The sequence below is a fragment of the Squalius cephalus genome (assembly GCF_949319135.1).
Source record: "Squalius cephalus genome assembly, chromosome: 7".
NCBI classification, from domain to species: domain Eukaryota; kingdom Metazoa; phylum Chordata; class Actinopteri; order Cypriniformes; family Leuciscidae; genus Squalius; species Squalius cephalus.
Window position 1 is genome coordinate 42,310,991 of NC_137128.1, and position 25,303 is coordinate 42,336,293.

At 38.2% G+C, this 25,303-nt stretch overlaps 1 protein-coding gene across 1 annotated transcript; it reads left to right on the top strand.

Moving 5' to 3' along the window:
• Positions 1 to 1,166: 1,166 nt before the first annotated feature.
• Positions 1,167 to 24,663, top strand: zcchc2 (zinc finger, CCHC domain containing 2). Its single transcript, XM_079877695.1, has 14 exons — positions 1,167 to 1,914; positions 6,477 to 6,585; positions 6,670 to 6,740; positions 11,736 to 11,807; positions 13,463 to 13,563; positions 14,333 to 14,427; positions 14,544 to 14,627; positions 14,739 to 14,775; positions 15,700 to 15,784; positions 16,196 to 16,263; positions 16,908 to 16,999; positions 17,104 to 17,196; positions 18,219 to 19,253; positions 24,245 to 24,663. The coding sequence occupies exons 1-14, from the start codon at positions 1,351 to 1,353 to the stop codon at positions 24,304 to 24,306; spliced, it is 2,568 nt and encodes an 855-aa protein (XP_079733821.1). The 5' UTR covers positions 1,167 to 1,350; the 3' UTR covers positions 24,307 to 24,663.
• Positions 24,664 to 25,303: the final 640 nt, after the last annotated feature.

Consider the following 25,303-nt stretch of genomic DNA (forward strand, 5'->3'; position numbering starts at 1 on the left):
ACATAGTTTGTTTCCATCTGTATAGGCCAGATACTTAAACACAGATGTTGGCGCCTTCCTTTGAATCCCAATACTGTGAAAAAGGGACCACCGTCGTTCTCTATTGGGCTGTTTATGAATGAAAATATGTTTAGAAAGAAAGTAGCACATCTAACCACATTAGTACCTGGGGAAGGAATATGTACCTGTGAGCTGCTTTGCTAAACGTCCCTGTGTATATATTTAAACACCACAGAATTGTACACATATCCGCTGTTCAAACACATTTATATATTAACAGAGCTATTTTGGATCAAAGGTGGGCCTCTCCAGCTACCAGAGGAATCACATTAGACAAAAATAGAGAAGACATAAACAACTCAACTGAACTGAAGCATGTGAGTTTAGTTTAATGGTGTGTAGTGTTTTTAATATGATGTAATGACGCTGAACTACAATGCATTTGTTGTGTGTCGAGGATCTAGGGTGGAAAAGCACTGGAAATGAATGATATATCATCTCAAGAATGAAGAAGGAGGAATGTTTCTGCTTGTCCTAATAAATTCAATGAAATGGTGGTATTGGGGAGAGTGGTTATTATGACATTTCCGTAATGTTAACTCTACATGTTCTTGAAGTTGAAAGTGCTTGTTGAAATATTAATATGCATGTCACGGCTATACAATGTCGTCCTCTAGTGGATACAATGGTCTTTACACTGAGTACATACTTGCATAACTAACTCCTGGGCTCGGGAACCCCTAGTGGTTCAAAGTGATTCGTAAAATTACATTTCATGTGTGCTTTTAAATTTCCTTTATTAAAAAAAAAACTTTAACTCAAATAAAATAAAAAAATTCTCAAAAATATGATTAAAATCATACACACTCACTTCATGTCCTGACGCCATCAATTTCTAAATGTCTGGATTATGGATTTATGAGAAAAATAAGCTTGTGGTTTATGTAATTAATCATTGTAATATTTAATTGTATTTTGCTAAATTAGTGTTTCATAAATATATTTAATTATTTAACTATATTTGTTATAGTTTGTATGTCGAATCACTCTATAAAAATGTATATTTCGATCTGCCAAATGAGAGTAAACGGGTGAGTTTAGGACCCTGCGACTCTTATGATATGTCGAGTGGGCGGAGTCAAGGATGATTGACAGGATATTCTGGAGGCACGGCAGGCGAGTAATCTCTGGCAAACTGACCACAGCCACACCGTCACACACTACCGACGGCGAATTTTAACGAAATTCCGCCCCAACTCGGGAATTTCATCGTGTTTTGATGCCGAAATATTGTCCAGAAAGTACCATCCATGGACTTCTATCTCTGATGATCGTGTTTGAGAGCTGATAATGATGAAGATGAAGCTGCGAGCGGCGGGAGGCGAAAATCACCGATGCGACTTGAATTCCGTTAACGGAACCGAACGGGAGAGCGGCACCGGAGCGGCTCCGCTCGATAAGGAGACGGTGTTCGAGTGGTTCGGCTTACAGCTGAACCCTGCCGGACGCGTGGAGCTGCTTTGCGGGCTGTTGCATATGTGTCAGCCGCTGGAGCTGCGCTTCTTCGGCGCCTGTCTGGAGGATCTGGCCCGGAGAGATTTCAGCGTCCTGCGGGACTTCGAGATCCGGGCCAACTGCCCCGCTGATCTAGAAGGGCTGGTGGACGTAAGCGACCCCGTGGTGCTGTCCAAACTGCTTGTTTATTTGTCTTTGCTCGGATCCAAGAGCAGGGAATGCGCTGGGATTCTCTTCAGGACGTTGAGTCGAATGGACGCGGGGATGTGCGGGGCTCTACCGGAGCCGGAGACGGTGGACCAACTGCGGCTGCTCTTCATGATGGGCTCGCTACACCCGGCGTTCAGTTTCCATCAGCGGGTAGAGCTGCGTGCGCAGTTGGACAGACTCCAAAAATGGGTGTGTGATATTTACCTCAAATAATAATAGTGGCAAAAATACTATGGTAATTTAATGTTTTGATCACGTTCCCCAAAATATACGATGGAAGTTGGAAGTACCACCCCTACAGAAAATTCATGTGACAGTAACTGTTACCAGGGTACATTAGATGGTAAGACCACGGTTCTTTTATATATATATATATATATATATATATATGTATATGTATATATATATATATATATATATGTATATGTATATATATATGTATATGTATTTGTATTTATATGTATATGTATTTTATATATATATATATATATATATATATATATATATATACATATATATACATATATATATATATATATATATATATATATATATATATATATATATAAAAGAACCGTGGTCTTACCATCTAATGTACCCTGGTAACAGTTACATATAGATACATATAATGTATATGTATATATATATGTGTGTGTATATATATATATATATATATATATATATATATATATATATATATATATATATATACACATACATAAATACAGTATAGGGCCTACCAACATTACTATTTTTATTGTTTTTGAAAGAAGTCTCTTATGCTCATCAAGCCTGTATTTATTTGATAAAAAATACAGAAAAAAACAGTAATGTTGTGAAATATTTTTACAATTTAAAATAATGGTTTTCTATTTTAATATACTTTAAAATGTAATTTATTTCTGTGATGCAGAGCTGCATTTACTCTAGTCTTCAGAGTCACATGATCCTTTAGAAATCATTCTAATGCTGATTTGCTCCTCCATTATTATCAATGTTATAAAACAGTTGTGCTGCTTAATAATTTTTTTTTGGAACCTGTGATACTTTTTTCAGGATTAATTGAGGAATAACAACATTTATTCAAAATACAAATGTTTTCTAACAATATAAATCTTTATTATCACTTTTTATTTACACACTTTACACATCTTGCTAAATAAAAGTATTCATTTCTTTAAAAAAAAAAAGAAAGAAGAAATTGCTTACCCCAAACTTTTTAACAGTATTCTATATTGTTACAAAATATTTCTATTTTGAATAAATGCTGCTCTTTTTTTCTTTTTACTTTTGATTAATCAAAGAATCCTGAAAAAAATCATAGGTCTCACAGGTTATAAAAAAAATATTAAGCAGCAAAACTGTCAACAACATTGATAATAAATCAGCATTTGAATGATTTCTGATGGACACTGAAGACTGGAGTAATGGCTGATGAAAATTCAGCTTTGCATCACATAAATAAATTATATTTTAAAGTAATAGAATATTATTTTAAATTGTAATAATATTTTACAATATTACTGGTTTTTTCCCCCTGTATTTTTGATCAAATAAATCCAGGCTTGATGAGCATAAGATGGTAATGGTAATGTTTCAGAACTTTAAACCTAAACCTTTAAACTTTAAAAATATACGTATATATATCCTAAGGTATTGAAATTCATGTATCACTGTATTTACATGGTACTCCGGGGAATATTATGGTTCTACTATGGTATGTCCAAAACATGGTAGTAAGTAGGCCTAATATGATACTTTTTCATATATTGTCCAAAGTTACTAATAAAAATGAAGCATATACTAACCATTCTGTACCAATATGAATCATGTAAAGATTTAAAGTCACTAACAAAAAGTACCATGGTAGCCTATATCATAGTATAATTTGAACATGTTATGCCAATACTAGTAGGCTACATAATCAAAATACCATGGTGTTATCATGTGATGCCATCAGTGCTCCATGGTACCGCCTCTTAAACTGGTTCATGAAAGTGAAACTGAATAAACCTCTAGCACAAATAAAAGGAATGTGTGCTGGATTCCTGTTGGAATTTCTATCATACTTTCGAATCAATCCTAAAGGATCAAATAAGATCCTACTGGATAAACTGACACTCCTACAAGATTTCTCGATTATTATTACATTTTTAGAGTCTCATTGGATATCGTGCAGTGCTTATTAAAGTTCTAAATGTTTTGTGCTGGAATAATGTCTCACTGTTTGGGCAGTTAAAGGAATCACATGGTTCCTGAAAGATTTTATTTACATTCCATTGGATGTTCTGCAGGTGCCCGTTCCTGTTCTGGTCTTGTTGGGAGTTCTAAAGAAGCAGTTTTATTTAGTTCTGTTGAAATCTTGGAAGAAAATTCCATCTCGGATTGTTTTCAGATACTCCGATAGGATTCCTTTTGTTTGTTTGTTTTTGACTAGGGAGAGCCAGAGGTGTATCAGACATCTGCAGGATACATGTGCTCATGTCAGATGATTGACAGCTGTCAATATGTTCAGTAAAGTGTCTCTCTTAAACAAGACACTGACAGGAAAAATCCTGGCAAATACTGTGATCAAATATATTATTAATCAACATTAAATAAAAAAATATTCCATTAACACAGAAACAGTGAGATCTTACAAACAAGTGGTATGCATTGCAATATTATAGAGCTGGTAAGTCCCGCCCATCCGTAAAACCCCACTGGACCTCTAGGTTGAAAAATCGTCAATGCAAGTGAATGGGAGAAAATAATTATTTTCTGGTCCCGTTTGAATTGTGCCATGAATGTGAACATATGTTGTCTGTGAATTTTTTATATAATTTTTCATGTTACGAGTTTGACAGTATATATGGTATGATTCTTCGGCTAGCAGTTGTGGAAAAGACATAACGAGAAAGACTACATGTCGCCTATGTGACGTCACCCCATAAAGTTGACTTACCCGTGGTTTTCACCAACCTCAACGATTTTGTCCTCTCCCTGAAAGAAGGCGGTGAAGTGCACCAAAGACACAGCCATGTTTAGCGGGATCGGTGAGCTAGTGTCGGTGTGCGAGTGGTGGTGACGTTTCAAACGCGGCGAAAGCAGCGAAGAGTTGTAGTCCACAAAGTGCTCTCACACAAAGTCTAACCGTATCAAACTTCTACCAGCTAAATTGTAGCATTCTTTACACGAAAAAATATATAAAAAATTCACAGACAACATATGTTCACATTCATGGCACAATTCAAACGGGACCAGAAAATAATTATTTTCTCCCATTCACTTGCATTGACGATTTTTCAACCTAGAGGTCCAGTGGGGTTAGCGGAAGGGGCGGGACTTACCAGCTCTATTATTATTATTTTTTTATGTTTTTTTTATTTCTTTTTTTGCCTGTTGGTTATCTAATGTGAGTTATATGTGTCAGCAAATTATAGCACATTCCCTGTTTCCTCCTTGATAGGAATATGGAATGTGCTATCTCAAATCAACAAAGCCTTTAATCCAACACAAGTACATGATGGGACGTTTGCTTTGCTAAATTCGTCTGTCTTATAGGCTTGTGGTTCAATGCTATCCTCCCTGATCTCCTTTGATCTCCATGTGAATGACTTTATTGTGGGCTTTGCATTTTGTAAATGAGGCCATGTGTGGGGTTTTTCCTCGAACTCATTAGACTGAATCGGGTCTCCAAAATGACATTGTCTGTCTGTTTATGATTGCATGTTGTTTGTTGCTGATGTCAAGTTGAGAATGATGTTAATGGTTTAAATGATGGCGATGAGTCGTGGACATGTACGCTGTAGCATTATGCTCAACTGCTATAATACAAGAGGAAACGATGGATCACTTGGTTCAATCAAAGTAATTGACATATTTTGAATGACTGAATGTGAAAGGCTTTTATTTGGTTTGATTGTGTAGCCTAAGTGTCGCGCCTCATATGCAATGCTTTGATTTACCGACCACATTTGGAAACCCATCCTCTAGGTGAATGTCATGTTTCTAGATCAGTTGTTGTCAGATCATGTTTTGTTTTCAAAAAAACACCAACGAAATGTCTTGAAACTAGGAAATTATTCAATTAGTGATACAGCAATAGGCTATATGGGCTATATGCTGTATATTGATTAACCGTTTATAACTGCACCTGATTGGTTAACTGAAGTGGTGTAGTGTCCAATAACAAAATCTACCGAAAGCCGTCTAAGTATAATACAAATTTTCTGTATACATTTCAAAGTATGTGTTAATTCAAATTCAGCATTTTCTTTGTGCAGTTCATTAGCTATCATTCATTTTTATTATATTTATTTACATTATAATGGCCATCCTGCTGTCAACTAGATAGATATTGTCTATTAAAAACAAAAATCAGTCTTCAGCTATTTGAATTAATTATATAAAGAATTATAAAAAATTTAATTTCATACCTTATTCTAACCTGCTCTGACATGATAAAGTAGGCAGTTTTAGGAGACACAATGACAATAGGCGTGAAGTCGGGTGAATCTGAGTCTTGTCACCTTAGACAAATGTTTTTGTTGGTTCCTTCACTTAACTGTATATTAAACATCAAATATGGCTTTTGTTTTGTTGCTAAACATTACATTTTTGCTTTTAGTGTGGAAAGGACAATAAACCTACAGTGTATATAAATGTATATATTATAAACTTGAGTCTATTTTCCTTTTTAGAAAGTGTGATGTTGGAAATTAATGTGTTTACTCACCTTTTTAATTTTTTTATTTTTTTCACTGTGACAGAGCCAGTTTTCCAGGCCGGGGTTCCTCTGTCGACACCGGGAGAATGACGTAGACTGGACTCTTTGCAGCAACGCCAGTCCACACCTCAGTGGCACGACGCCGAGGGAAGGTATATCTCCGTCGCATGTTGAAAACCTTAAAGAATAAAGCCACATTTGCAGCCCTGTAATGATGATGTTCTTTGATGTTGCAGTGGTGCACATTGAGAAGATCATTCTGAAGGAGGTTACTATGGGAGGAGAAGGCAGGCTGTACAGTTTCGAGGTAAGTTCAAAAACCCCTCAGAGACAGCCGAGTTTCAACACTGACGTTTCATTTAAAAGAAGCTTCCAGGATTTTCACAGTTGTGGAAAATGATTTAGAATGACATGCACCCAAATTTATGTGTCATAACGGTAAGTAAGAGTCTTCTAAGAAAGCAAGAAAATAAATGTTGGTTGGTCTGCACAGAATCTACAGATTTCCACCGAATTCAAATGACTGTATTAATGAATTTAAGTTAAATTCTAATTTAAAGTGCCTATTACGGTATTTTAAAAGTTCCTAATTTAGTTTTGGAGGTCTCCTACAATAGTTTTACATGCATCCAAGGTCAAAAAAGACTTTTGCATAAGCAGCGTATGTTTTTTCACAGCGTCTGAAACGGTTCAATAAAGGATTCAGTCGCTCTAAACCCCTCCTTTCCGAGAGAGCCTACTCTGCTCTGATTGGTCAGATCGCCCAGTCTGTTGTAATTGGTCTACTGTTTACAGTACGTGCTGGAAATGAAACGCCTATTACCATATCTGTATTTCAGCTCTGGAGGCTTCCTCAGTGATCGTTTTGATATTAAAGCAACACAAAGTAACATTTTTTACCTTAAAATAATGTTTCCAAAATCGTTTCAGTGGTTCAAGTCGTAACAGGGTGAAAGGCACTTCTGCATTCGCTTTGCAGCCCTATATCTGCTATAACCGCGCTATGCAAGTTTGCCAAACCGGGTCGCGTTTCTGTAGTTCGAATGAGACATAAGAAAACTACAAATTTTACTTGCTTTACGTCAAGCGTTACAATAGTCATTATTTAGTTTTTCTTCGTTTCTGATGTCGCAATACATCATACTTTCATGAAATCATGCAACATACTCTACCTTGTCTGTGGACATCGTTCATTCAAAGCTGGTGCTGGATAAACAGCGAGCGTGTGTGTGACGGTACACTGCGGGCAGAGAAATTATTTACGACAGCGGTAATGGACAATTCCGCTTCCAACCTGTAGGGCGACCGAAGAGGAAAAGTTCCTTAGTGTTGCTTTAACCGTAATGATGGCGCTGGTTTTTCCGTATAAATTCCAGCATTTTTTCAATTTGCATGCAAAGTGGATTGCAGAAAGATTTTGACAAAAAAAAGTGACAAAAAGAACTATTATAATAAATATTGTTACTGTGAATTAAAATTTCTCATACTGTGAAATAAGATTGTAGTCATATCGCCAAATTTATTCCCGGCATAATCATTGCTAAATATAATAGAGTTTTAATCATTTTTAAAATACATTTTCTTTAGGCCAAACAATAACAATAATTATTAGCTAATCTCTATATCTGCCAGAATTGTAATATTGTTGCATCCTTTAATATTTGATGTATTTGATATTATACTGCTAAATGGAGTGGGCTTCGATTGCTATGGAAAAGATAAGGTTCAACATGAAATCAAAATGGACCCCATTCACTTTCTTAATTCATGTTCTTGGTGTTATTGTACATGTTTTTTCAATACCAAACCGCCTGGCCACATTCTGGTATGCTAACACCCACGTTTCACGATTTAGTCAATTCCCGGTGGACAAAGTCCTACACTACATTTTTCCCCCTCATTGAATATCATGTTCCACTTGGAAATACGCTGTACAGTAAAGTTTTATGTTTTATTTGTGCTAATGTGGTTGGTTAAAAAGAACATTGATGTTGCGTAGGTGCAGTGTGAATCAGTTCACAGTTAATCACAGTTAATGTCTTTGTCGAAGCTGTTGTTTTAGATTTGCACACACGCTTTGCATTATTCATGGTGTTAAAAAGGCCTTAAAATGAACGTGCACTCAGCCTCTATGGCTCCAGACATGTCCTGAAAGCTGAGCTGAGCTCTCGGCTGTGTACATGAGATTCTTGTCTCTCTGGGACAAGTGAGGAAACATGCAAAGCCTGAGCTGTAAACATCCGGTTGTTGATACAGAGTTGACAGCCTCACCAAAGAGGCTTTGGCTCGGCTCACAGTGAGAGTATGGACCAATGCCAGAACAGCCAGAGAGAGAGAGAGAGAGAGAAAGAGAGAGGCCTGACTGAGAGAAGTGCTTTTCTTTTCCTCTGCTTAATGTATCGTGTAATTTTCAGGGGTCAAAACTGCCCTGGAATCCTACAATACAGTTTTATCACAAAAGCTACGATAAATATCCTGTAAAAATCATTCTAGTGTACCAAGGAAAATATGAAACTAAGGAAAGCAAGATGAAAATCTTGCATGTTTTGTTTGGTCTGACATCTTTGATAAGTGAGAGAGTCATTTTTTGCATTTTTAGTTTGAATAAATGGTCGATTTGGTCAACACAATTGAATTCACAACCCATTATACTTTGATATTGTGTCGCATTTTCGAGTGAAACAGTATTTAATGAGAAGAATTAAGCGCTTGAATTTGTCTATGGGCCGTGAAAAGGTGGTTGAAGGTGAAAAGTTGAAAAACGATAGTCCGCTAACTAGGCTTTGGTCATCCGGATGGATTGGTTTTATCAGTCTTTAAATTGACCGCTAGAACCGCTCCTATAGCCGTACTCATCAAGACTGGCATCTTTAGCTGTTGCGCCGTGACTCGTTCTGTTTTTGTTTTTTTTGAGCGTTGTGTTTTTAGGACGCATGAACTAGTTCCACTTTTAAAATGGCTTTGACAATTTCACTATTAATCAGGTCTTGTAAAAGGTCATGCTGAACTATCTGCCTAAAACTTACAGACAGGGTGCGAGTGAAAATTGGCTTTGACAAGTAAATAAAACGTTATTTGACTGTTGCTTCGACATTATGCAACTATTCTATTTCAGGGGCTAAATGTTCAGTGACAAAAAAATCTTCATTTATTACAAATAAACAGAACTTCCATAACAGCCTGTCTGCTGGGCTGTTGTTCAGTTTTCGTAACCTAAAGGTTGCTTGGAGGTTGAAGTGGGAAGGAGACGTATTGAGGACATGACAAGACTTTTGCTCTACTTTCCCCAGGATATATTAAGATAGAAAACAGTGCTGACAGAGATTTTTTAATGTTTAAAATCACAATCAGTCTGTTGCTATGTTTTCATAGTCCTATTTTTATGTGCATTTGGGGATATTGTATCCAAAACTGCTGGATGGAAACGCATAAAGATGCTCTAAAAATGTGCTTAAAGACCTTATGCGCTCTCCGAAAACAAGATAGATTACACGTTTATTGCATTTCGTCTGCGTGCTCTAAGACACAAGTAATTTATCATATATGAAAATGAATATACGGTGTCTTTTCCTACTTTTCTTAGTGATATTAAGCGCCAGTTTATCAGGAAGTGACGATTTTGTCCTCTTCGACTCACTGAATGTTTTATTCGAAAATGTTTAAAAGTTAAATTCTCAAGTTTGGATGGAAACATGGCTTCTGTCACTTGTTTCGATATCATCATAAATTGCATAAATTACTGTTACTTCATATTATTAAACATGAAATGTTTTTATTTTCAGTGTGAACATAAAATCTTTAGATGCTGTGATTTGTGCACAATCACGCCTGGTTTGTACGCGGCGTTATTCCAATCCAGAATGAGTTCACCTCAACCATTCTAATCAAAACAAGAATTGAAGGAAAAGGAAATCTGTCTTTTCCCCCAAATTCGAGCCACTACCTTTACTCTGTTTGTCTTCAAGTCTTGAATTCCAACTTAATGTGAGTTGCATCCCAATCAGAAATCCCCATGCGTCACTGTAAGACGGATTCTCCACCCTTTCCCAGGCTTACAACTGAACCCTGACCACCTGTGTCTCGCCAAACCCTACGATTAAGACATCAGTATTCACTGGAGAAGCAGACCAAACCGCATGCCAGCCCTTGTTAAGGCTAAAATATTTACTCCGTGCGATGGGCTACCCGGGTGTTGAAAGAGCCGGTTTGGAGTTACAGATAAACACTGTTGTCTGAGATGGAGGAATTGCCGCAATTACAGACATCATCTAATCAAGTCTTTTTGAGTGGATATCTGGAATGGAACTTTCACAATGGCTGTAATTTATTTAAACATGTATTGTTATTTCTACTGAAAACTACAGTGAAAAAAGTTATTCTCTTCTGTAAATCCACAAACATGAAATGGCTTATATATATTATGTATATGTATATGCACATGTATATATATATATATATATATGTGTATGTGTGTGTGTGTGTGTGTGTATGTATGTATGTATGTATGTATGTACACACACACACGTACACATTTTATATATATATATATATATATATATTAGTAAAAACATCTATAATGTTACAAAAATCACTTTTTATCAATTTAATGCATCCTTACTAAATAAGTGTTGATTTGTTAAAAAAAAAAAAAAAAAAATAAAGTCTTAGTGTCCCCAAATGTTTTACCATAGAGATGTTTGAAAATAATAGACTTTAGTCTTTACCAATTTAAAAATATGTTAGTTATGCATGTTTAAATATTCTTTTCAGTTTAGCTCAGAGACTTTGATTTCTTTTCTACAAAACGTTTGCATGAGCTAAAGCCTTGCGGAATTCATTTAAACCAATTGAATGCTATCGGCTGAAATGCTGAGGCCTAAAAAAGTGCAGTGACCCAGTTTGGCAAGAATGGATTCTGGGCATACGCCCCATGCTGATGTCATTGTCTTTATTTAGACTGGTTTAAATATTTCAGGTATGCCCATATTTCAATGGGAGATTCCATTAGAATATTTTATTTACCTAACACACCATAAGATTTGAAAATGAGGTAATAGTCTAAGAGCTCGAATGTTCTTCTCTTGCTGTAATGTCATTTCTGGAACCCAAAGTATTGGAATATTTGACCGAGGACAATGTGAAGAAATCCAAGTTAAGGCATCTGTGGCAAGTGGACAAGCACAGTTATTCATGTCTGGGTGAAATATGATGAGCTTTGGGGAATCCAAGTAAAAGATTCATTATGTTCAGACCGATGACAGCAATACTAGTCTATTCTCACCGAGCTTCTGTTCTTTTGCAGGTGAAATGGTCAGACTCTTCATCCACTGCTGTCACCAAAACTCACCGTGAGTTGGAGGATTTTCTTTTAAAGGTGAGCAGAGAGACAGGTCTTTGGTGCTGTATTTTGTGTTCGTTTAGTCTCGTGGATCTGGCTCACATGCCAGTGTGCCAACCAGTCGGGCAAGATGCCACCTGGCCAGACCAGCAAGGGACATCCATCTGTTTCGGTTTCTATTTCCCTCTCTCTGGCTCTGTTCGAAACAGAACACTAGCATTCTGCATTGTGTGTACTTCAGTGTTATTTTAGTATTATTTACATACAGTATTTATTAATATTTGGAATTGGCTTTTGTTCTTTCTTAATTTTAATTTTAGTTTAGGGTTTAGTCATTTTGTTACATGCTTTTTTGTTTTTTTTTGTGTTATTAGTTTTAGATAGCTTGATTTATTAAAAAAATAAATAATTTAGTACCTCAACTTAAACTTTTTTCAATTCATTGCTAAGGTTTTTCATCTAATATATATATATATATATATAATTTTTTTCATTTCAGATTTTCGTTTTAGTTAACAATAACAATTAGTTAACAATTAACAATAACAACACTGATGTACTCCGATCCCTACGAGAGAAATGAAATGCAGATAGTTTTCTGTGATGGGTAGGTTTAGGGTTGGGGTTAGGAGATAGAATATACTGTGTGTGTGTGTGTGTGAGTGAGAGAGAGAAATTACATTCCAATCAAATGATTGAATCAAGACTCAAGCTATTACACTGGAAATGGAGGGTCAGGTCGGACACATTGTATTGAAGGATACAAATGTGGTTTGGTTATGCATAGCAGATTTTTTCTAATATAGATAGTTGGGTCATCTGGTTATTCCATACAGATAATTTTCATACTGTGTCCACGGTATTCATTTTGTATGGAAGCTTGTTTCCGCCACAAAATAAAACATTTTAAAAGATAATTGCGACTTTTTATCTCACAATTGCGAGTTTACATCTCGCAATTCTGACTTTATTTCTCAGAATTGTGAGATATAAAGTCAGAAATTGTGTGTTATAAAGTCAGAATTCTGACTTTTTTTCTAGCAATTCTGACATCTTTTCTCAGAATTGTGAGATATAAAGTCCAATTATAAGGAAAAAAAAGATGGACTTTTTTTTTTTTTTTTTTACCTCAGAATAGTTTAGATCTCACAATTCTGACATTATAACACGCAATTCTGACTTTATATCTCCCAATTGCGACTTTATTTCTCAGAATTACGACTTTATATCTCGCAATTGCGTCTTTATATCTCAGAATTGCAACTTTATATCTCACAATTGCAACTTTATATCTCACAATTGCGACTTTATATCTCGCAATTGCGACTTTATTTCTCACAATTCTGACTTCATATCTCGCAATTCTGAGAAAAACAGTCACAATTCTGACTTGATATATCGCAATTGTGAGAAAAAAAGTCAGAATTGTGAGATAAAAAGTCGCAATTATTATTATTTATTTATTATTCAGTGGCGGAAACAAGCTTCCATAATTTTGCATACTGCAAATGTAGTATGCGCATTATGGTAGTATGTCATTCCAATCAGCCTTTTCAATCTATCTTTCAGTTTTTTGCCTTATTGGCATTTTATCACCTGTTTGGCATTTTATCACCTGTTTAGCTGTAGACAATGTAAATTGTGCAAAGTGAGGTAAAATAATCCCTAAAACAATCCCTCTATCTCTCTAGCTTCCTAAGGAGCAGAGCCCAGATGGCTTTGAGAAGGGCATCGTCAGATTACTCAGTCGTGGAGATCAATGTGAATCAAGAGAACTGGAGAGAAACCTCAGGTGAATCTCATTTCGTTCAATTCATGTTGAGCGAATAATGGGGACTTTTTCTATTACTTTTAATCGAAACATGTTACATTTGCGTTACTCCTTAAAAAAATCAATACTTTTGCATTCCTTTTTAAATCGCTGAGGTTCTCTATCTTTTCCAGAACGGAGCGCTTGTACATGTTATTGTTCAATTTGAAGCACTATTCGGTGTACGTCACTACCCAGATTGCAACATAATGTCGGCACAGATCCAGCCCACATCTGGTATGTGTGGATTCCACGTGTACCAGATGTAGGCCGGATCTGGGCCGACACTTTGTTGCTGTCTAGGTAAAATCACATTTAGCCATGTATATCTATTTTATATTTAATGAATGAATTAATTTTAGTTTCAAAGTGTGAGCATGATGTGGAGAGGATTATAACGAATCCTACCTAAACCTATCCAGACCCCCTCCCTGACTAGAAATGTTTAAATTATATAGAAGTATGCATATGGTTTTAAATTCTTCAGCGATTGAAGATTTGGATGAAGTTCGTCACCAAATTGTCAAAGGGAATCAGTGTTCAGTGTTGTTTTTGTCACATGAAACAAAGTGTCCTTTTCAAGTCCCAGAACACATGGCAGTATTTGGGTCAGTAACACTGATGTCAGGACCAGAGGGGATTGTACTTCCTGTAGCACAGTTTAGATGCGGTCACAGATTGTGCTCGCCTGAACCAGCAAGAAAATGTTTTACATTGTAAAAACCTTTACCTCTCTCTTGTTCATTTGCAGGGAGAAGTTCCTGTCTTTATCACAGGACGTCCTTCAGAGATGTGATGTTTCCAGGTTCTTCCTGTCTGATGCTTCTGTACTGCCATGTAGCCACTGTGAGGAACCTTCTGACTGGCCAATCAGAAAATGTTATCAGTTGATGACTAATTTTAAAATGAGCATCTGTCCTGATCTCTCTTTGTAATACTAGCCCATCTGCTCCTCTCTGCAGGTACCAGTGCGCCCGTGACCAGAATCCATCAGCCTGAACGTGGTTTCTCTGAGGACTGCTCCGAGACTTCCAGCCTAGAGGAGGGTGAGAGATCCAGACCTGTCAGATCTGCCCTAGAAACACACGCCAACACCATTACAAGTGCTCATGCTGTACTGACTGCTGCAGTCTCATCGCTGTCTTTTCTCTTTACAGATGTGGAGGCTTACAGTGTCAGAGCTGCGGGACTGAGGTAAACCTTAATTTATAAAAAAGAATCACAGTTTCCAATGAAATATTAGGCAGTTTTCAGCATTAATAATAATAAGAAATATTTCCACTGAAGACTGGAGTAATGATGCTGAAAATTCAGCTTTGCATCGCAGGAATAAATTACATTTTAAAATATTCACATAGAAAACAGTCATTTTAAATTGTAATAATATCACACACATATATATATGCCACCTTGGTGAGCATAAGATCTTATTAATGGTAATGTATTTTATCTAATCATTTTTAACTTAACAAACATATTTTTTTTTGTGAAATGTTTTGCTTCTTAACTGTGATTATGTGATCTTTCTTTAAAATGTCTGAAATGTTTGATGTTTTATTATCTAATTCAATGACATTCATATATTAAATGTCTCTTATGCTTCCAAATACTTCTGGGCCACCGTATGTGATTAAAATCAGGACTGTCCTGTACGGATCAGTAGAGTAAACTATGGCTGCATCTGAAATCACACACTTCCCTATTATAGTAGTAGGTCAAAAACAGTATGTGACAAAAGTAGTATGTCCGAATTCACAGTACACATAAAAAAGTAGGCAAAAAGTACTCGATGGTCGAATACTTCTGGAGAGATTCTGAAGCGTGATATGATGGACACTTAACTATCCCATGAGGCCACAGGAGAGGATTTATGAATGGCAGTAAAGCGACGTAACTGATGCTGGTAGATCACATGATAATGACAACATGGCGGATGTAGTACGTCCGGGATTACATTCATACTACACACACTCATCCTATATAGATCGTACTTTTTTAGCGGTCGTGAAGTAATTACTTATTCAAAGAAAGCACCTACTCAAGAGAGCATGCGATTTCAGATGCAGCCTATGTTCGTGGCCTTCTCTCGTCACATAATCCGTGTTCCTCTCGCTGTAGTAATCAGCGCTCTGAATGCCAGAGGAGAGGAAACTGTGAGCAGAATGGAGAGAGAGTTTGGAAGAAAGAAACTGAATTGGAACAGGTGAGGCTGTGAAATTGTTTCTCTCTCTTTGGTATTTTTGGAATGGTATACTGCTACTGTGCACATAGTGCATACTGTCTATAATGAAATACTGTATCCTATTACTCAAATTCCATTTCCAGAAGTTAATAATGAACTGGGAAGAATCACTGTTTGATTGGACTGTCAATCAACGTTTTTTAACATGAGGACAGGGCGCTACTCACCGAATTCAACTTGAAACCTTATGAACTAATGTGATTACAATGCAGCATACTACTTCATTGTGTAACCTATTTTGCTTACTATTTAAAAAAATGAAGTACCAAATACAGTACAGACACAGTTGGTCATTCTAACAATTTGAGGTAATGCACAGATTTTATTTTTACGTATGTAATGCTCTCACGCTCTTGTTCTGTCTCCCTGCAGAGCTGCACCAGTGACAGAAGAATCTTCACAGCTGGACAGAAGAACAAAGGAAGATCAGCTGGAAAAAGGTACACACACTTCAGGCATTTAAGTTTAATTTTTATGCTTTCAATTTGGTATACTTTCAGTTTCATGCACCCTTATTTAGACGTTTGTTAACTGAGTTAAAACAGGAAGTAGGAAACCACATTAGAAACACATTAGAAATGGCCCGTTGATTCCCCAGCAGAAGCATCGCTTGTATGTATATAATCTTTGGTCTGACTAAGTTCACTTTTAAACATTTGATTTTGTACTGTAAAAGTAATATTCATGAAAGCTATGTTCATATTTTGCTGTTTGTTTCCTAGTTTCACTCTCTCATTTCTCATCATTCATCTCATATGTATGGATTCAGTACAATGTGAAGAAAATAAATCTGCATTCAAAGAACTCAGGATTTCTTCATGTTCATGAATAGAGAGAGTTTAGCTCACTGTTTAGTTGGAGTTGTTACACCTCAGCGAGAACAGTACACACATAGTTCTTTAATTTCCTTCAATATGGGTGCAGACTGTAATGTTGACCTGTTTTTTGTGTCTGAACTGAGATAACATTTTGAAACAAAATGCACACCAAAAAACCCCAACGATTTAAGACAGTTTGTTGTGCTCCCGGATGCAGCAGGAGTGCATATGCTCACGGCTGCTGTACCACTGTTGTATGTTTTCAGGGATAGAGGACGACGAGTGGCTGGTGTCAAGAGTTCTAATGGGATCCAGAAACCTTCTGCAGCACTGATGATCAACCAGGCAGCTTGCAAAGGTGTTTGTGCCAAAACAATAATGATCAATATCTATGCATCTCTAAATACATTACTGCCTTACAGTGACCTACAACCTTGTTTTCCCCTGTCCTTTGGTTTCTAGACACCGGAAGGGACCGGTATGGGGACACATCATCAGAGAGCTCAAACTCAGTGCCGTCTAGCCCTGTTCACCAGAAGAGCCTGGAGGACCAAGGTGTGTTACGTTTCTTTATACACGTTATATTTTTGGTCTTTTTATGCCTTTATTTGAGAGGACACAGTATACAGAACACGAGGCTATCGGCATTTTATTACACTACATTTATGCATTTAGCAGATGCTTTTATTGAAACGACTTACAAAAGAGGAACAGAAGCAATTTGTCAAAGAGCCAACAATATTCATAATGTACAGTGCCTGTTTATTAGACAACTAGATTTGGAAGCAAGATAGAGAAGAGGAGAAATGCAGAATGTTGTTTTCAGAATGTGTTTTTAAAGAGATAGTTTGTCCAAAGAATCTGCAATAAACTAAACCTCATGCTTGGGCTGGGCGGTATAGGATGAGGCAATAAACAGTCATATCAATATACAATAGTTTAATATTACAAACGCATCTGAAAAATAGTGAAATAGTGAGCCGCTGTGGGGAAAGTGTATTATACAATTTGTCCTAAACATGAGACATGCTTTATATTAAGGGCTTTAAAATAAGTGGTAAGATATAGCTAAAGCGTATAGTTTAATATAACTTGCCCCGTCAGATTCTGTTTAATGAATTGGAGATGTGGTATTTTTTTCTCAGTGTATAACTTACATTTAATAGGTATATTATCATCTGTAAATGTTAGAAATCCATGCAAATGTTTCTATTTTGCTGTCAGGAATAGACGAGCCTTATGCAAACTAAACTTCACAGATTTCAGTGAACATGTGACCAGTGAACATGTGCGCCAAACAGGAGCGCAATCATTCTGACTAAAATAAACATCTTGCTACAATATTTCTTGTTGGACATGAAATGTGCTTGTAACTGTAAAGTGACTATTGTAATGGGTTAATCAAATGTAGGCTAATATAAATACTAAGATGAGTGAATATGTGTTCCTCTAACCATTGGTCACATCCTCTAGAAAGTAATTTGATTTAAAAATTCTAATCTGTTGTCATATACTGTAGTTTGATACGTTTATTAAATGATTGACATTTTTAATTGTTTAAACTTGTGTCTATTCAGATACAGAGAGTCAGTCGGATAACTCGGCCCAGGAACCAGCTGAAAAGACTCACCTCGCCAAAGGCGTTGGCGGGAAAGCGGTTGCCATGGTGAATCCATTAGTTGCCGAGCCCCACAATGTTCCGCAGCCTGCTTCAGTGGTGGAGTTGGCGCTGACCGCGTGTCTCCCCTACTCCCTGCAGTACAACACTACCCAGAGGGACACTGGACAGGGTAAGATAACCATCACCATCCCACTGGCCCAAGACCCGGGAACATCATCGGCCAGCGCTCAACCGCAGCAACAGCCACCGCTGGGGGCGTTCAGTGTCCTCTCGCCCAGCCAGTGTCCTCTACAGCCCGCCAACATCACTACCAACAATCCCGTCAAAACAAACGCTAAGCCTTCCGTTACTGCCAGCGCCAGTTCCTGCCCTCTCTCCAATAGCCAAGTACCAGGACCTTGCCCCACAAGTGTGCCCACGCACACCCCGGGGCCGGGCCCCCTACCACCCCCCGCGGTCACACACAGCACGGCTCAGAGCGATTCCTTGTCCTACATCAACAGCTCCAGTCTGCCGGTCACCCCACAGGCCTGCGGGATGCAGCAGGGGGGCTGCAACTCTTGCGGCTGTCGGGGGACCTGCGGGGGCAACGGCACCCATCAGACACCCAGCTACTTCCTGCCGCCCCAACCTGCCCGTCAGATGTTTGGGCCGCCTACCTTCTTCCACCTCCCTCCGTCTCTATGCAACAGCTTCCCTGCCCAGGGTCATCAGAATAACGGGACGCCTCTGTCCTTCTACGCCCACAGTGGTCCTCCTACAGCGTTCCTGCACGCTCACTCGGATCACATGATGGCATCGCAGGCGGGCTACAACCTGGCTCAGATGCCTCCCTTCCGTCGCTTTTACCCTCCTGTCTTTCCACCGGTCGGCCTGATGTCTAGCGGAAACAACATGAAGAAGAATAACAACGTGTCCTGCTATAACTGCGGCATGAGTGGACATTACGCTCAAGACTGCAAGCAACCGTCCATCGACGCCGGGCTTACAGGTACGATGATGCGAGTAACGCTCTACACAAGTATGCAAAGACAGATGTAATTTTTTTTTTTGTTGTTGCACATATCAATTTGCAATTTTTGCATATCATCCCCATTATCTGCTTGGGTATTTAAAAAATGTTGAATAATGAACTAAAAAAATAATAATACATGCATTAGAATACAACCAGAAAATACAGGAAATTTGTATGCTGTATTAAAAAAAACTCAGAAAAAACCCCCAGAAAAGGACAGCTTCTATAGTTTCAAGTAGGCCTGCTCTATTATGGAAAAAAATCATAATCAGGATTATTTTGGTCAATATTGAAATCATGATTATTGGTGGGCGATATGATCAGTCTTATTTCATGATAGGAGTCATTTTAGATCTCAGTAAAATTTCACAATTAATGATAGGCTACTTCAGCAAAAACTAATACTAGGTTAACTGATGTAGCCGAGTAAAAGGTCCTCTAAACCGTTACAGAACACAAGTAAACAGTCAGCGAGACAATAAGAACAAAGAAACGAATTACAAACAAAATGAACAGTAGTTACAACAGAACAAAAATTCTAATTAAATAAAACAGTGCTTTAAGTTTGTCAGGAGGATGTACTAACAGTGGTATTCAGAGAAATAGCCTACAACAGAGACTAAAGACATCAAATGTAAAATACAGTAACTGCATAGTCTTCACTGTATACATTAAATATAGCTTATAATAATCCTTATTAAAGCTACAAAATTCATTCAAGAGCAGTGAGTGATTTTATCATTGTCTTTTGTTGTTTGAGTAACAGTAATGGCACAGACTGAAGCAGTGATGTATAAGCAGTAACAACGGTTTACATTCACTTAAGACATAACCGACTGTGTTTACGAGGATATTTACCCAAATGGCATTGTGACATTTTTGAGTGGAGGCTATTTGACAGTTAAGGCGTGAATCCGAAGTCCACAGTGTACTTTGCCTATGCGTGTTCGGCTCTGTCTCGGAGCGCGCGCGCACAGAAAGCTGCCCGGGAACAGTATCTATATTACACCAGGGCTAAATCCGAAATGAATCACTATTCCCTACGTTAGCCCACTAATACAGTTACTTGAAGGAGTGAATGAAAATGAGTGAGCAAATTCGGACAGCCGTTGAGTGTACATCGGCTGTACACTCGTTATTGCAGTGCAATGTGGGATAGATTTAGTGTACTCATCCACTATGGTTTCGGACACCACAACAAATGGCTGTCCCCTCTTATAATGCCCTATTTGAGGGTATAGGGGGAGATTTCGGCCCAGGTTTGTGCAAGACATGCTTGAGCATTACATACACATGTTGTATGAGTTTAATTCATTGGAAGCTTGCTAATAAGACCAACTTTTAATCACATCATTCCATTCAAAAGGCCAAAGATCACAGAATTTGACAGACATATATTTATAATTTGGCATCAGCAAGGCCACTCTCAAAGGGAAATCAGAAATCAAACTGGATTCTCAAGAAATTTGGAAAATCAGGAAAGGTCAAGGACCAAAAAAAAGGACAGGAATTCCAAGAAAACTTTCAAGGTCTGATGAGAAGTTTCTCAGAGTTTCTTCTTTTTCGAGACTGGAAGAAGTCCACCAAAGACCTGCCTCAGCATCTGGCAGCTTCATCGGGATTGTTGACCCTTCTACAGTTCGAAGAAGCTTGATTAGGAAAGGTCTTAGCAGCCAAGAAACCACTTTTTCGGTGGGTGAACCAAGTGAAAAGGCTAAGATATGCTAAATCTCACAAAGATTGGAATGAAGATCAGTGGAAAAGAGTATTATGGAGTGACGAATCCAAAAGTTTTGGGGCCAAACGTCAACAATATGTGAGAAGAAGAGTTGGAGAGTGATGGAAGAATGAGTGCTTCAGTGAAACATTGTGGAGGGTCTGTCCTGGTTTGGGGCTGCATTTCTGCCAGTGGTGTTGGTAATATTGTCCAAATTTATGCGATTTATGAATGCTGAAAAGTACAGACAGGTTTTAATTTACCTTGCCATTCCTTCTGGATAACGCCTGATTGGGAATGGTTTTATTTTTCAGCATGATAACGATTCCAAGCACACTGCTAATGCAGTGAAATCTTTTGGAGAGAGAAAAACAGCTGATAAAACAGTCAATTCAGCTTCCACAAAGTCCAGACCTGAATATTATGGGATCGTATGGGATCACCTGGACAGAGAAATAAATAAAAGACAGCTTAAATCTAAAGAATAATTCCGGGAAGTGCTGAAAAAAGCCTGGTACAATATACCAGAAGATTACTTCAGAAAACTACAGGACAGTCTCCCCAAAAGAGTTCAAGATGTGCTTTGGGACAGGAGAGGTCACACTAAATACTGACTTTTGCCTGAAGAAGCTTTATTTTTTATTGTGTACGTTTTTCCTGTATTTTCTGTTTGTATCTTAATAAAGAGAGCGAAAAATAAATATGGATGGTCATTAACTTTTTGCTAAAACAACAAAGCTGGTGGTGGCTTAAGACTTTTTATACACACTCTCACACACACACACACACACACACACACTCACTCACTCAATGGCCACTTTATTAGGTACACCTGTTCAACTGCTTGTTGACGCAAATATCTAATCAGCCAATCACATGGCAGCAACTCAATGCATTTAGGCATGTAGACACGGTCAAGATGATCAGCTGGAGTTCAGACTGAGCCTCAGAATGGGGAAGAAAGATGATTTAAGTGACTTTGAACGTGGCATGGTTGTTGGTGCCCGACAGGCTGGTCTGAGTGTTTCAGAAACTGCTGATCTACTGGGATTTTCACACACCATCATCTCTAGGATTTACTGAGAATGATCTGAAAAAGAGAATATATCCAGTGAGCGGCAGTTCTGTGGGTGAAAATGCTTTGTTGAGGTCAGAGGACAATGGCCAGACTGGTTCAGCGGATAGAAAGGAAACAGAAGAGCATCTCTGAACACACAAGAGCTACAGCAGCAGAAGACACACCGGTGACGCTCCTGTCAGCTGAGAACAGAAAGTGAGCCAACAATTCACACAGGCTCACCAAAATTGGACGATAGAGATTGGAAAAATGTTGCCTGGTCTGATGAATCTCGATTTCTGCTGTGACGTTCAGATGGTCGGGTCAGAGTTTGGCGTAAACAACATGAAAACATGGATCCATCCTGTCTTGTATCAGCGGTTCAGGCTGCTGGTGGTGTAATGGTGTGAGGGATATTTTCTTGGCACACTTTGGGCCCATTAGTACCAATTGAGCATCGATTAAACACCACAGCCTACCAAAGTATTGTGGCTGACCATGTCCACAGTGTTCTCATCTTCTGATGGCTACTTCCAGCAGAATAACACGCCATGTCACAAAGCCTAAATCCTCTGAAACTGGTTTCTTGAACATGACAATAAGTTCACTAAACTCAAATGCCCCCCACAGTCTCCAGATCTCAATCCAATAGAGCTCATTTGGGATGTGGTGGAACGGGAGAATCGCATCATGGATGAGCAACCGATGAATCTGCAGTAACTGTGTGATGCTCTCATGTCTCTGGACCAGAATCTCTGAGGAATGTTTCCAGCACCTTGTTGAATCTCTGCCACAAAGAATTTAAGGCAGTTCTGGGAGCTTTCACACACTGCGCTTAACCCCAGGTTATCGTCGTTCTAAACACCGCTCTTAATCCCGGGTAAAGGAACGTTTCTGCTTTAGACAGTCACGAAAACACTGCGCATTGTATATAAACTGTAATTTTATCGTTTGAGAGGAAAAATGTCAAATGTTGACAGACAACAATTTCATTCTTACCTTTTTATAGTCTGACGTGTCCATTCAGTATAAACTCGATAGTACTGTCGGCAATACGAGGATGCGCAATGCTAGAGCTTTTATGTAAACAGGTCGCGTTCTGCGCTCATCCAATCAATGACACGGCAAATATGCAAATAAGAATCTAAACCAGGGTTTAGGAATCGTCAGCTTATGAATACCCAGGATACATTTTTAGCCTGGGTTAAAGCTACACTGTGTAATTTTTTTAAGTTGATTCTTAGCAAAAACACTTTCTTTCAAAATAATATGTGCTCATTAATGTGTAATTACTTCTACCAACTAATCAAGTATTCTCCTAAGCGTAGAATCTCCCATTTAGAATACATACGAGCGAGTCGCCTCGAATGGCGGCAGCCATGTTGCACCTCCATCTTGAAAATACATTAGACAAAGAGGGACATACCTGGAAATTCAATATTTTTGCGTTTCGCGTTTTCACACGCAGTGGCACCGTGACGAATGCGAGGGGGAGATTACTCGCGACTGCCGGCAGATTTGAAATAATATGACCACCGTAGGAGTTGGGAGGGGCTAGAAAGTAATGTTCAGTTGGTCGTCATAAACAATTTCACCACTAGATGGGAGAAAATCCTACACAGTGTAGCTTTAAAACTTGAAGCAAGGTAACCCAGGATTCTGTTTACCCGGGGTTCAGAATGACCCAGGGTTAACTATTTCAAGTGTGAAAAGCCCTTATGTGGGAAAAATAAACGTGTACATTTTGTTTGTTTTGCTAAAAATAGCAATTTGAAAGGAGTAGCATGTGCCTGGCTCCGTTCTATATATTTAAATGTTCTTGTGTTGCTGTTAGCGGCGGCAGTAAAAAACCTCAAGGGGGCGACAGAGTTACATACCGCCACATAAAGACCCTTGGGCTTTACCTCTTGAGGGGCCCTTCATCCTCCAGAACTATTTCCTACATTCACTCAATCTTCTTTATCACAAGCCTTTTATTTTGCAGGAATAAATGCCATTAACAAAACATCCGAACCTATAGGTCTGTCATATGAAGTATAAGCATCACTGCATGAGCTACACAGTCCGAACTATTTGCACAGGCTACTTGCAGTACTAAGAAGTACTGCCTACGATGCCTGTGTTTGTGTCTACATTTTTGTTTCCAGCCTTCTGCTTTTAGCGCTCATACTGATACACGTCTGTATGTTTCAGGTGGTTTCCGGCTGAAGTATGTTGCCCCAAACACCTCAGAAGCTCTTGACAAAACCGATTGACAGAAAGCAGGGGACCAAAGCCCTGCCAGCCAGCGATTCCAGAGACCCTTTAGATCGAGTTTTGTTCTGTTTGTATAAGCGTCCTTGTCTGGAGAGGTTTGCTTTAAAAAAAAGAAGAAAAAAAAAAGAAAAGCCAATGCAAACGACTGACGGCAAGACAAGTTGCTAAACTAAATGAGTTCTCTTAGAAATTAAATGATCTTAATGTTATAGTTTAAATAGGATGGATTGAAAGAGGAATTTTGTTTTAGGTTCAGAATAGTTTATTGTTGTAAGAAGGATTTTATTCAAGCTGAGGTTCTCATTAGCAGCGTCTGGCGAAGTGAATGAGAACATTAAACTTACTTGAGTCCTGTAGTGCAGTATTTTTGTTTTATTTTTTCTGACACGGGTGAATCTTTATAGGCTTTTATACATGCTACGAGAGAAAACGACAAGGAAAAAAAAAATATTTTGGAAGTTCTTGTTTTGTTATTTGAAGATATGCGTGTTCTCTTTCTGACAGCAGAGGACGTTTTTGAGGGCTTATAATGATGCTCTTACAACATTATGCGCTGCTGGTTTGCCCTGTTCTCCTTCTCAACGCGATGCACTACAACTGTTGTTCTCTGAAAAATGTGAGTCAGGTGATTGAAATGCACTGAAATAGCCAGACTGCAGTACTGCCTCTCATTTACACCTCTGACCACTAGAGGCCGCCATAGTTACTCATTTCAGGAGACTCTTTAAAGGGTTTCACCCAAAAACGATTTTTTTTTCATCACTTACTCACCCTCAAGTTGTCCCAAACCTGTATGAGTTTCTTTCTTCTGTTGAACACGAAAGATATTTTGAAGAATGTTGGTAACCTGACAGTTGATGGTAGCCATTGACATCCATAGTATTTTCTTTCCTACTATGAAAGTCAATGGCTACCATCAACTGTTTGATTACCAACATTCTTCAGAATATCATCTTTTGCGTTCAACATTAGAAAGAAACTCATACGGGTTTGGAA

Excerpts from the sequence above, each read along its gene's own strand:
- zcchc2 (XM_079877695.1), top strand. The coding sequence starts at position 1,351 with ATGATGAAGATGAAGCTGCGAGCGGCGGGAGGCGAAAATCACCGATGC. Across the intron at positions 1,915-6,476 it reads TGGACAGACTCCAAAAATGG|AGCCAGTTTTCCAGGCCGGG; the intron begins GTGTGTGATATT and ends TCACTGTGACAG. Across the intron at positions 11,808-13,462 it reads TGGAGGATTTTCTTTTAAAG|CTTCCTAAGGAGCAGAGCCC; the intron begins GTGAGCAGAGAG and ends CTATCTCTCTAG.